Raw genomic sequence first — 12,541 nt, 5'->3', positions numbered from 1 at the left:
TGCTAATAAAATATTAAATAATAAAATTATCAAATGCTATTTTTAAGGATATTAATATTCTTCTATTGACACATTTTATTATTAGTTTTATTTTGTTGGTACATTTTTATTTTTTAAGGACATTATATATATATATATATATATATATATATAGTATTATCTTTATCTATTAGATATGAATCTTCTAGCAATTGACTACGTATTATCAAACGTTTTTTTTTTGTACACTTGAAAGATAGCCAAAGAATTATTTGATAATGAATTTATATAGCTCTTTTCTAGTTGAAATCAGACATATAAAAATGACATTGACATAAATCTATAAGATAATATTTCCATTTTTTCATGAGAAAGGGTTTACCTTTTACAGCCAGAATATATATATATATATATATAGAGGTCTCCAGGGGACTAATCCGAGAATCAGGGATTAATCGGATTTGTATTTTTTTAATTTTTTTAATCCGAGAAAGAAAAGAGAAGTGATGGAAATAAAAGTTGAAAACTAATATTGTTTCGAAGTTTATAGAATGTAATTTCATTTGATTACTCTCCTTAACCAACAATTTTGAGGTTAAAAAAAGAGTAAAAGTGTAACTTTCATTAACATTAATTTATTTTCTAAAAAAAAGACTATCAAACAAGGTTAATGTGATATTTTACATTCCATTATTTTTATTTACCTCCGTTAACTTTCTCTAAACAAATGTAATTTTAGACACTAATGAATTGAGTAATACTCTTATAACGGAGTTTGATATTTCCAAACTAACTTTTACTTTTCTAGTAAACAATGACTCAATGTGTGCAATTATAATTGATCAAGCGCTCAAAGTATGAAATTAAAAGATCAAATACTTAATCTACAAAAGTCAAAACGATCAGGGGCAAAGATGCAATTTTTCCCCTTTATATATATATGCACTCAAATATTTATTTATTTGAATCCGCTAATACCAGAAAATCAACTATTTCATCCAATCCTAATAGTTTAACAATTGTAAATCCAGCTACGCATTGCAAAAAAATTCTATAATTCAACCTGAAAATGAAGCATTTTTATATCAATATTTACATATAACTAGAGAGCCATAAAAAAGAAACGTTAAGGCTTTCATACTCTTATTTCACTCCTAGAGTTATGAGTTAACTTCGGGATATGGCCTTTGCCTCCGACTCGCCACCCCAAAGAGAAGCCTTATCGAGTCCTGTCTTGCTGACTAGAAGATGTGCGCCATTTAAAGTCTTGACTGCTTCAAAAGAGATAAGTCTTGCTTGCATTTCGTGTGATAGTATATTGAGGTGCTCCCCGTCGGTTTTTGGAACGAACACATTTAAGATCGAGTTTATTAGTAAAATGGACTTCATAGAAAAAGCATCATGCTAGATGAATACCCTACGATTTTAGGTCTTCGGAGGAGAGGAAGTTTTCTATGAAAAAGTGTTTACTTTTCAACAATATAATGGCTCCTAGCTTTCATACTTTTCTGGGTCTCGAACCTAGAGACCATTCCGGTATTTTAGAGTCTTTAGGCTACTCCAACGTATTAAGAAAAAATATAAAGACTACTAAGTAAAGTATATTTAAAATTGTTTTTACTCTACTAAAACCATTTCCAAAGAGTTTTCTTCCACACATTGATATTACATCAAAAAATTTGAATACAACGTTAAATAATATTTTATTATTATCATTATATTTTTTCATTTATTTATTTATATATAAATAAATATAGGATGGTATATTTTGTTATATAAATATTACTAATAAAAAGAAAATTTTTGTAAACGAAAAGAAGAAAGTCATTATATATTGTGGCTAATGTCACGTTTTTGCAATGTGCAATTCCGAGCTCACTCTTACATCCAACACAAACATATATTTGAACTTGGCCGCAAAAACACGCCGGAGATTGCAAAGTAACGGCACTACTATGTAGCACTGTGTAACTTCAGTTGGATGTCTTTTTAATTTGATAGCTCCGAACACCGAAATCTCTGCAGCTCAACCTTCCCTCACGCCTCTTTGTTCCTTGTCTTCCTCCACCACATTTCGAGGAATTGCTTCTTCTCATGTTACTAATAAAGGTCTTCTCTCTTTTCTTATTATCTTAGAAAGTCATACCAGTTGTTGGATTTTCAGATTCCCCTAATTTAAATTATCACAATGCTTTTAGGTTAAGTTTCTCTTTGCCATTTTCTTTTTACCAATTTGTCAACAACTGTTCTGTTTCTGTATAATTTCAAATTTTGCATTGAAGCTGTAGATTGGCTGATTGATTCCTGTACCTTTCTTTAGCATGTTTTGTTGCTTTCTCTTCTGTAAATTTGCTATTTTCTAATGGTATATGGTAGTTAGGGCTATGGTTATTAGGGGAGGACAAATTTAGTCTCCACATATCAAATTGTGCAATATTAGCACTGTTTGGTTCCACGTGGATGCTGGTGTAGCTTAGCTGGTGCAGACATGGAACCGAATTAACTGAAAATGAGATTCTGTTTGTACCTGTATTGGTGCTTCATAGGTGTTTACCATTTAGTTTCTTAATTTTTGATTTAGAGATATGCTCGTGCGTTGTCACTTGCCTTTGGTTTAGTCTGCAATTCAGTAAAGGGGATATTTTAAGTTGGTCTTTGGAATATTAATCTAATTACAATATTCAAATATATTAATAATGCGATTTCGTGTTAAGCTATTGAATCTCATTTTCTATTTCTTTTTACTTCTAGACCTTCAATTTTGGTTGAATAACTTAATCAGTCTTATGAAAAGTAACATAAAAGGTGATTTGAAAAAAGAAGAAGAAAACTAAACAGTTACTTCAATTAAAACAGGGAAGAAACCTTGCAGCCGATAGGGTTATAGTGTCACATGAAAGCACATTGGAATCTGTAACTTCCTTCCCTACTGTCCGTTGGCCTTCCTGCCCATCCCAGCAGAACCTTCCTCGTTTTTTTGGAAGTATTTACATTTCATGTACTTGTGATTTTATATTACCAGTTTCTTTTCATAGTTGTTTGATTTGAAATTGAGTTTTCATATTATTATTAATTTGATTTTGACCTAGATTTGAACCAATTTATTTTGTATTCGGGTTCTCCCCTTGTTCTAAGCAACTGTTATTCGTTTAAACAGAATTTGAATACATATCAATATTGGTTCAATGGATTCTGGTTTGGACCCTTTTGCCGATTTAGTTCCTGAAAAAGCTCTCAACCATGGTAGGTGATGTTTGGAAACTTATTGCATTGTTGCTCTAGTTGCCTTGGATCTTCTACAAGTTAATGGTTGTTCGAATCTGTTACCAGTTCGGGTTGCTGGGAAGTTTCAACCAAGGGGAAAACTACGACCAGGGAAGGCAACTTCGACATCCCTTCCAAGCAATGTCAAGGAAAAGTCTAGGTCCTCTCTTCAAACTCCCTTGGGCATGACTGTTGATACGGTGGATGATAGATTGAAAAGTACTGCTGGTTTTTCTGTAGCTTCATCAACATTGATAGAAAAAGAAGAAATTTTGGGAAATAACAGAGAAAACACGAAGAGAGAACCAGTGAATTCCTCAACTCAAGTTGTTGCAAGAATAGAGGATCCAGATTCTTCAGATGCCCTGTCTTTGAAGGTTAATGAAGATTCTGGTTTGTTGGTAACAGTGAGTTTTATAACCTTTCTTGAACTACTCTAGTCCAACTGTATGATTTATAAGTTTTATTACCGTGCTCATGCTGGAATTCTTTTCAATTCAGGCAGACTCTTTGCAGCCTGATTTGCACTCTTTAGATGTTCATGTTCCTAATTCCACTGCAATTGAGGGTGAGTCTAAAAATAAAGCTAAAGCCCAGTCTATGTCTTTTAACTTAAAAGTTCACTTGATGATTCAACTGACTAGTCTATTGCAGATAACAGGTCTAAGGAATCAACATCTTTGTCCTTGGCTACTTCTTCTGTAGCCAACGAACCTCGGAATGACAACCATGGTTTATGCTTGGACGAGCTGGACTCAATAGATGCTATGAACTGGGAGAATGGAGCATCTGATGTTAATAGTGGTTGGAGCTCCCGCTTTATGAAATCAACAGAAGATGTAAGATATATATTTTTTTCCTGTTCAGGCTTTCTGCATGATTTCTGATAATTCTTTTGCTCTTAGGTAGGTTCCTTGGGGTTAGAATTGGACCCTATTGGTGATGCTCTTTTTCTGCCTGCTGTAGATAATGGTAATTCATGTATTAACGCAAAATTCAATCTCCTATTACATTAGTAATCTTTGAGCTTCATGGGCAGTTGTTCTTATCATCAATTAATGCTGCAGCAAGAGTTGGTGGCAAATTTAAACCTAAAGCAAAGGTCCAGCCCAGGAAGGGAGCCTCTGAGGCAATTGTTATGCCCATTTCTAGTGGTAGAATAGCTACTATTGTCTCAGCAAATCTGTCTGCTGAATTTGTTGAGGTTGGAGGTGGTGAACTGACTAATTCAGTTGATTCATCTCTAACTACCACGGAGAACTTGGTAACCGGAGAGCCACTGAGAAATGATGACTACACAAACTCTGGAGTTATATCCAGTGATACACATTCTGGCTTTGAAAAACCAATAGGAGAGGCAAGAAACTAGTGTCTGTTATATGTTGGTATTTATTTATTTATTTTATAAAATTGCATATTGACAAATCCTATTTTCTCAGAATGCAGACATATTTTTGGGGTTGGAATATATTCATGATTTTGTTACCCAGCGACCAAACAACATAGGTGGGTGTAAACCTTTCTTTGAATTCTCGAACCATTTTATCTGAGGCTGTCTTCTTATTATGTGAACTATGATGGCGGATTTATCTTTTACTTTTTCTTTTGACATCCTCCAGAGATTCCTCTTCCTACTTCAAATGATGAGGAGACAGAACAACAATGTAGATTTCCAACTCAAAACTCTGGTAACTCTTCAATACTCAGGGCATGCAATACAGCAGTCCTAGATTCAGTAACTTGTAATGAATCTGTTGTTCAGGCAGATGATGGAGGACTGCAGTCAGAGGTGAGGATATGCACTTATATCAATTTCAGGAAATCTTTTATGAAAATATGGGTTGATTTAGTATTTATTTGGGTAGTTTCAGGAATCAGGACCCTTTTTCAACGTGGAAAGGCCGGACTTTTTACCTGACTCAACCAATGTATTTGGTATATTCAAAACTAGCTGCTTGCATCATATATGCATTCTACTGTGTTGTGGTTTTTCTTTGGTACTAAGCCTTTGTTTGTTTAGAATCTTGTTCCAGAAAACTCCAGCCAAAGCCCAAGGTACTAAATGGTAAAGAGAAGCCAACTGTTACTGATGTTCCGCAGGGTGCAGTTGGGTCTGTCGCACCTCCAACAGAGACTCAATTTATTACTTCTGAAACAGCGTATGGGAATGAGGGCTTGATTCCTACTTTCCCATCCGATGAGGTTCTTGATTATTCATCTATGAGCTTTAGCAATTTCATTTCCCCAGATGCTACTACACCCGAGTTACCAATGAATGAAGAACATATAAACGTTGCTGAAGCTTCTCAATCTAGTGATGCAAATATTTTGTACCAAGAAGATGGATATGGAGTTCCTGTGAACGAGGTAATTTCTTCAATTTGAATAGAATTATTTGGTATTCTGAGTTGCTATTGTCCTAATTTGCATTTGGCTGTTCCTCAGAGTTCAAAGAGTAAAAAGCAAAAACCATCTGCAGTATCACATCCTCCTCACAAGTCCAAACAATTTTCCTTGGCTGGCGATGGGAAGGAAGGTGACAAATCAACCAGGCGTCCAAGGAAAAGGACTGCTGGTCCGCAATTTGTTGAGGAGCCTGAGGATGAAACTCATAATAATGGCAGCTTCCCTTCTGAAACTCCCAGTACTTCTATTGCAGATGATGATAATGATTATGATTACAGAGTGGATGAGGATGATGATGAAGATAGATCAAAAGTTACATCTCAAAAGAAAAAAGCTACAAAAAAATCACAAAAACCTGCAGTGAAGAACCAAAATCCAGGTAGAAGACGCAAGAGAGACAATGATGCACAAGAACATTCAACTCAAGTGCCGCAAAAGAAGTTCTCTCACTCCACTCGTCGGAAAAACAGATGTAGTTTCAATATTTGTACCTGATTATTTGAAGGGTATTCTTTCTTGGAAGAAATTAATTTTATTATATTTTATTTTCTTTTATGCAGTGAAAGATTTGCTTAGCATTCCAGAGGATGAAGTTGATTTTCAGAGGCTTCCTTTTAAAGATATTATTTTGCTTGCAGGGTACAAGGAGAGCTTAGCAGTATGTAGTTCAAGTCTTTGCTTCTAGAATGACATTGTTGAAGTTTCTATGGTTTTTTCCACTAATAGCATCTAAAAGATACATTGAACTATATATCCTTGGAATACTGCACTGCAGTTTTTTCTCTGCTTGATCTTCATTTGTTCTTTCATGCAGGTTAAGGAGGCCAAGGCATCAAAGAATGCTTCAACTGATCAGAGGTATGTAATGAGTAAAAGCAGGCTTACATAGTTGACTTCTATTTTCATTGGACTTGTCTGGTTGGATGTTATTGCTGTATGTTTCTGGAGCACTAAGTAAATCAAATACTCCAGATGTGTATCCCCTCAAGGACAATATATCAACTGTTTTCTCTATAGATAGCATGGCTGGAAATGGCTACACTAATCCAGCTTTCATGTATTGCCACGTCAAAGATTTTAATTATTTATTATCATGTGACATCTAGACAACTACGTATATGTTTTGCTTAGAATAATTCAGTGGTAGTGTGCATTGGAAAGTGTGAAAGACATTTCTCCAATCAATTTAGTATAGGAAGGAAGCACATGCTTGCTGTGTCATTCCTATTTTATGTCTATCCATTTAACATCTACTTTTGATTGCTGACAAAGGTCTAACAACTCTGCCCATGGGGAAGAGTCTCTTAATGAAGAAGATGCTGTTGCTTCAGAACAAGATGGAGGCTACGCTGAAGATCAATCAAACAAGTTATTCAATCACAATTCTTTCATGGATAAAACACCCAAATCTAGATGGTCAAAACAAGACACAGAATTGTTTTACGAGGTAAATATGACTCTAGTTCTAAAAAGAAAGTGAACTGATATATCTTTCTAAGATGTTGGACTTGGCATATTTATGGGTCAAATATTTCTTGATTTATGTATCTTGCTTTTTATAATCCAATGGATTATCATCTCTTGTGTATTTGATATGTTAACTGATACAAGCATCAACAATTGAATTGTTTCAGGGAATTCGTCAATTTGGGACTGATCTTTCAATGATACAACAACTTTTCCCTGGAAAAACACGACATCAAATGAAGTTGAAATATAAGAAGGAAGAGCGTCAGCATCCATTACTGCTTTCTGAAGCTCTCGGCAGTCGAGCTAAAGGTGACAGTATATCACACTTCTAAAATACAACCAAAATTTTCTGTTAAATCCATCATTAGGTTTTGGAAGATTTACACAATGATTTTAGTTTTCTTCTTATGGGATGATTCACCTGTCTGACTATCAAGAGAGATGGGGCACAATGAAAATCGTGCTTCACTTTTGCTAGATATGTCAAATAAAGCAAGTTAATGAAAAAATCTGATAGATTAAATAAAAATAATTAATACAAATAGTTTTCTTCTGACATTATTGTTTTGTGTTGTTGCAGATAATTCTTATTTTGAAAAAGTGATTGAGCAGCTGCAGCTGGTTTTTACTTCGGGAGAGAATGAGTCCAACAAAGATGGTTCAGCTGGTGCTTCAGATGAGGAGGCAGAGTTAAATCATGAAACCCATGTAAGTATACTGTGTTTTGTTTTGTTTGTTCAGCCGATGCTTCAGATGCAGTCTAGCAAGTAGTCATTTAATTATATAAGCTGGTGAAGGGCCTTACGATGCTGAGAAAGAGGTTTTCTGGAAAAATCAGTCTGAGTTGCAATTAGGAAACACACATAGGAAAGGAGAAATAAAAGATTGAAATGGTTATATATTTGACTCTTATCGGTCTTGAGATGCAAAATTTACCGATTCATAAATGTGGTTGCAGGAGGATACTGCAAAAACGGAGCGTGGTGATGAGGATATAATTGATGAAGATAATGTAGGGAATGGAGGTGGAATTGATTGTCCAAAGTATGACGGAGATGAAGATGAAGATGACATGGATATATGGAATTCTTACCAAAGTGTATATTGATTAGCAGGATAAAGTTTAATAGAGGGTTCTGTTTTTTTGTATTTTTTTTGCAAGTGCTAGTTGAAGATACAGTCAAATTTTGGGTAAGTTGCTCACCTTTCAAACCTGGCAAGCTTAATGGCAGAATGGCCCAAGTAGCTGATGTCATATTTTTGCAATGTACAATTCCGAGCTCACTCTTACATCCAACCAAAACATCTATTTCAACTTGGCCGCAAAAACACGCCGGAGATTGCAAAGTTACGGCACTACTATGTAACACTGTGTAACTTCAGTTGGATGTCTTTTCAACTTGATAGCTCTGAACACCGAAATCGCTGCAGCTCAACCTTCCCTCACGCCTCTTTAAGACACTGCCTCTTTGTTCCTTGTCTTCCTCCACATTTCGAGAAATTGCTTCTTTTTTCATGTTACTAGTAAAGGTCTTCTCTCTTTTCTTATTTTCTTAGAAATTCATACTACCAGTTGTTGGATTTTCAGATTCCCCTAATTTAAGTTATCACAATGCTTTTAGGTTAAGTTTCTCATTGCCATTTACTTTTTACCAATTTGTCAACAACTGTTCTGTTTCTGTATAATTTCAAATTTTGTATTGAAGCTGTAGATTGGCTGATTGATTCCTGTACCTTTCTTTAGCATGTTTTCTTTATCTTAGAAATTCATACCAGTTGTTGGATTTTCAGATCCCCCTAATTTAAGTTATCACAATGCTTTTAGGTTAAGTTTCTCATTGCCGTTTACTTTTTTATCAATTTGTCAACAACTGTTCTGTTTCTGTACAATTTCAAATTTTGTATTGAAGCTGTAGATTGGCTGATTGATTCCTGTACCTTTCTTTAGCATGTTTTGTTGCTTTCTCTTCTGTAAATTTGCTATTTTCTAATGGGATATGGTAGTTAGGGCTATGGTTATTAGGGGAGGACAAATTTAGACTCCACATATCAAATTGTGCAATATTAGCACTGTTTGGTTCCACATTGATGCTGGTGTAGCTTAGCTGGTGCAGACATGGAACCAAATTAACTGAAAATGAGATTCTGTTGTATCTGCTGTTAATGGAGGCTAAAATTGATCTATCTACAAAATGCTGGTGCTAACATTGCACGGGTCTATACCTGGAATCTTAATCTGTTTTCTCCTAATAACTATAGGGTTAAATTTGTAGCTTTTCTAATTGTGAATATGGTTCTTAGTCTTTAGTTGTAGAAAACTTATTTTTCTTTATAATTTAAGTAACATTGAATAAGCCTTGTTCAGATTAGGAATAGATTCAATCAACAAAATCTGATTAATAATAGAAATCATTTGCGATCTCCTTAGAAATCTATAATACAGGTTTGGAATTAGCTAGAACAAATGAAGGAAAAAAATTTCAGGAAAAGAATGAACAAAATAACGTTTCCTTTTGTATGACATGATTCTGTACTTTAGAACAAATGAAGGAAAAGAATTTCAGGATTCTTTATTGCAAAGAAATGTTACAATTTTGAGTACAGTTATGGTAACAGAATAAACAGAATAATTACAGTTTCCAATCTTTCAAGCAGTTTATCAAAACTTTCCCCAACTTCCCTTCATCAATAGCTTCAAGAACTTTCTCTATGTCCTCTCCTGGACTCACCTTCTTTGCTCCACTAAGTAGTTCAGTCCCAACTTCACCTCTTACGAATTGATAAACAGGATAAGTCCTGCATTTATTGATCCTGTTTTCTGTAACAAATTCTCCACTGTCACATCTTTCTCTTGCTTTCGACACATTTTCTCCTAGTCTCGCCTTCAACTCCTCCATGAAAACTGGTATCCGCTTAAATACCGTGTAGCCACTTTCATCAGCAAGTCCAGATTTTGAATCTGGAAGTGCTTTTCGGACTAGTACTTCTTGCAGTTTAGGCAGTAGTTCATAAGAAGGATTTGTTGGGTCATCAAGATAGGAGAATACAGGTTGATGTTCAACCACCTGCAGGAGTTCTTTCTCGCAGAATCGTGATTCGAGTAGGGTACCATCTTCAGCCATGTAAAGGGTTTTCCTTATTGCTTGGCGCACTACTTGTTTCACTACTTCCTTCATGTTTTCCTCCAAATGTCTCAGATCAATTGCCTGGCAAAGTCCGACCATGAAGGTTGCTGACATGAGCTTTAAGATATCAATGGCTTCAGCACTTTTCCTTGCTGAAATCAAACCGAGAGAGTTCACATCTTGATTGTGTTGTTCAGCACTCTGAACATGTGTGGTTACCGGATTTGCCAAGTACTGAAGCTCGGAGCAGTAAGAAGCCATGGCGATTTCTGCACCTTTGAGTCCATAATCCAAGCTGGGATTAGGCCCTCCGCTTAGATTGGAAGGCAAGCCATTGTTGTAGTAATCGCAGACAAGTTCAGAGAACTGAGCAAACATTAGTTTTCCAATTGCAGCAATGGCGATCCTGAGATTGTCCATGGATACTCCAATAGGTGTTCCTTGGAAATTTCCTCCATGAAGAGCAAGATCCCGAGAAACATCAATGAGGGGATTATCGTTGACAGAATTGATTTCCCTCTCAATGGAATGCGTGGCTGCACGGATAACTTCAATCTGAGGACCAAGCCATTGAGGAGAAGTTCTAATGGCGTATCTGTCCTGTTTAGGCTTAGAAAGAGGGTCTTTTTCGTGGCGAATTTGAGCTTCTTTCATGTAGTCACTTTCGTCTAACAGGTGTTTCATAATTGCAGCAGCTTCAATCTGGCCAGGATGGTGCTTAAGCTCATGTGTTAAAGGGTCTGTGAATTCAGATTTTCCGTGCATAACCTCACAGAACAAAGCGGAAAGAATTTCTGCGAGAAGTGCTAAGATATTGGAATCGTAACAAACAGTTGCAGCCACAGCTGAGCCGACTGCAGTTCCATTGACAAGTGCCAAACCTTCTTTCGCTTGCAGCTCGAACGGAGAATGAATTCCAGCTCTCTTCAAAGCTTCTAGAGCTGTGATCTCTTCGCCTTGAGGTGTTTCCACCTTGGAATTGTGGCGGCCGGTTAACAAGCCAGCAATGTAAGATAACGGAACAAGATCACCTGAGGCAGTAATAGTCCCTCTGAGAGGCAATTTAGGAATCAAGTTGTGATTGATAAGCACGGCCATGGAATCAAGAATCTCCCATCGAATACCAGAATAGCCCTGCATAAGTGTATTGATTCTGACCAGCATAGCAGCTTTGGAATAACTAGTGGGAAGAAACTCTTTTCCGATGACACCAGCATTGAGGAAACGAATAAGCTCAGCCTGAAGATCAGCAGTTTTATGAGTTCGGCGATGAGAAGTAGCACCAAAACCAGTGGTAACACCGTAAGTATCAGTTCCACGAGAAATGTTGAGAGAAACCCAATCAGCACTCTTTGCGACACGATCACGAGCAGTAGCTTCATCGAGAAGTAGCGTGGCTTGACTCCTGCGAGCAATGGCGGTGACCTGAGCAACAGTGAGATTGGTGCCATTGATTTGAACAGTTTGAGAATGATCAAACTCTGAAATCATTCTAAAAACCTCATCAAAATGAGCACATTCCATAGCTTCGGCAGCCTTCTTCCAACTGTTAGGTGGGTTTGATAGAAAGGAATCAGAAAGTTTGTTGTTTTCGGTGGACTGTTTGAAGACAGGGGAAACAGTATCTGTAAGTGCTGCCATTGAAATAGTTTGTTGAATTTGGGAAGCAAACCAGAGATATTAGAAGAGAAACTGATCAGAAAAACTAAGAAAAGAATAGAAAGGGTTAAAATGAAATGAAAGAATGGTAGTGAGAAGAAGAGTTAGAGGAAGTGTGTATTTATAGGGAGAGGAAGAGACTGAGTTGTAGTCAGAGTAGAAAGGGCGGCGTCATCGGTCAAAGAATTAGACAAGGAATATGCAAGGAAGGAAACACAGTGAAAAAACTAGTGCCTTTTTAAATTCATTTTTATTGATCAAATTGGTCTGGTGGGTGGCTGAGAACTGAGTACCCTGAACTTAGATCATTGACTAACAAATGCTCTTATAGATAGTTTATTTTTTATTTAGATGCTTTTATCTCATCTAATGTATATTTTATATGAGACATTAAACTATAATACCATATTATCATTTGATTTTGACCAACCATCATTTTGTTTTCTATAGCTATGTCTCTAGTGCTGTCCATGACCCTTTTAACTGTGTGGATGGTGCTATTTAGGCTGGGTATATTTCAATCTAATTGAATCGTAGATACAGTTCATGAATCATTTCATTTGCCCGTTATTGTTTATTGTTGTTGCTAGCTGTTTTGCTTAGCTAATAACTATTTTATAAAATTTCAATGTGATTAA

General features: G+C 36.1%; 2 protein-coding genes across 4 annotated transcripts; one reads left to right on the top strand and one right to left on the bottom strand.

Moving 5' to 3' along the window:
• Positions 1–1,839: 1,839 nt before the first annotated feature.
• On the top strand, positions 1,840–8,830 carry LOC136203074 (uncharacterized). Of its 3 annotated transcripts, none has more exons than XM_065994122.1 (18): positions 1,840–2,088; positions 3,137–3,222; positions 3,310–3,650; positions 3,745–3,811; positions 3,898–4,082; positions 4,149–4,215; positions 4,311–4,600; positions 4,683–4,749; positions 4,863–5,032; positions 5,115–5,178; positions 5,264–5,610; positions 5,689–6,121; positions 6,210–6,307; positions 6,464–6,507; positions 6,922–7,096; positions 7,284–7,428; positions 7,700–7,827; positions 8,078–8,830. In XM_065994122.1, exons 2-18 carry the CDS (start codon positions 3,165–3,167, stop codon positions 8,225–8,227), a joined length of 2,829 nt encoding a protein of 942 aa, XP_065850194.1. In that variant the 5' UTR covers positions 1,840–2,088; positions 3,137–3,164; the 3' UTR covers positions 8,228–8,830. The 3 variants fall into 3 exon arrangements, with proteins under 3 accessions (XP_065850194.1, XP_065850193.1, XP_065850195.1); XM_065994121.1 differs by having other exon boundaries at positions 5,109–5,178; XM_065994123.1 differs by lacking the exon at positions 3,137–3,222 and having other exon boundaries at positions 3,227–3,650; positions 5,109–5,178.
• An 839-nt stretch (positions 8,831–9,669) lies between these two features.
• On the bottom strand, positions 9,670–12,001 carry LOC136202834 (phenylalanine ammonia-lyase-like). Its single transcript, XM_065993753.1, has one exon. It carries the CDS (start codon positions 11,883–11,885, stop codon positions 9,750–9,752), a length of 2,136 nt encoding a protein of 711 aa, XP_065849825.1. The 5' UTR covers positions 11,886–12,001; the 3' UTR covers positions 9,670–9,749.
• Between the last annotated feature and the right edge of the window lie 540 nt (positions 12,002–12,541).

Source organism: Euphorbia lathyris, chromosome 8 (genome assembly GCF_963576675.1).
Source record: "Euphorbia lathyris chromosome 8, ddEupLath1.1, whole genome shotgun sequence".
NCBI lineage: Eukaryota > Viridiplantae > Streptophyta > Magnoliopsida > Malpighiales > Euphorbiaceae > Euphorbia > Euphorbia lathyris.
Note: the sequence above shows the minus strand (reverse complement) of the source record. Positions and strands in the feature narration are given on the sequence as shown.

Excerpts from the sequence above, each read along its gene's own strand:
- LOC136203074 (XM_065994121.1), top strand. The coding sequence starts at position 3,165 with ATGGATTCTGGTTTGGACCCTTTTGCCGATTTAGTTCCTGAAAAAGCT. Across the intron at positions 5,033-5,108 it reads ATGGAGGACTGCAGTCAGAG|TTTCAGGAATCAGGACCCTT; the intron begins GTGAGGATATGC and ends TTATTTGGGTAG. Across the intron at positions 7,097-7,283 it reads ACACAGAATTGTTTTACGAG|GGAATTCGTCAATTTGGGAC; the intron begins GTAAATATGACT and ends GAATTGTTTCAG.
- LOC136202834 (XM_065993753.1), bottom strand. The coding sequence starts at position 11,885 with ATGGCAGCACTTACAGATACTGTTTCCCCTGTCTTCAAACAGTCCACC.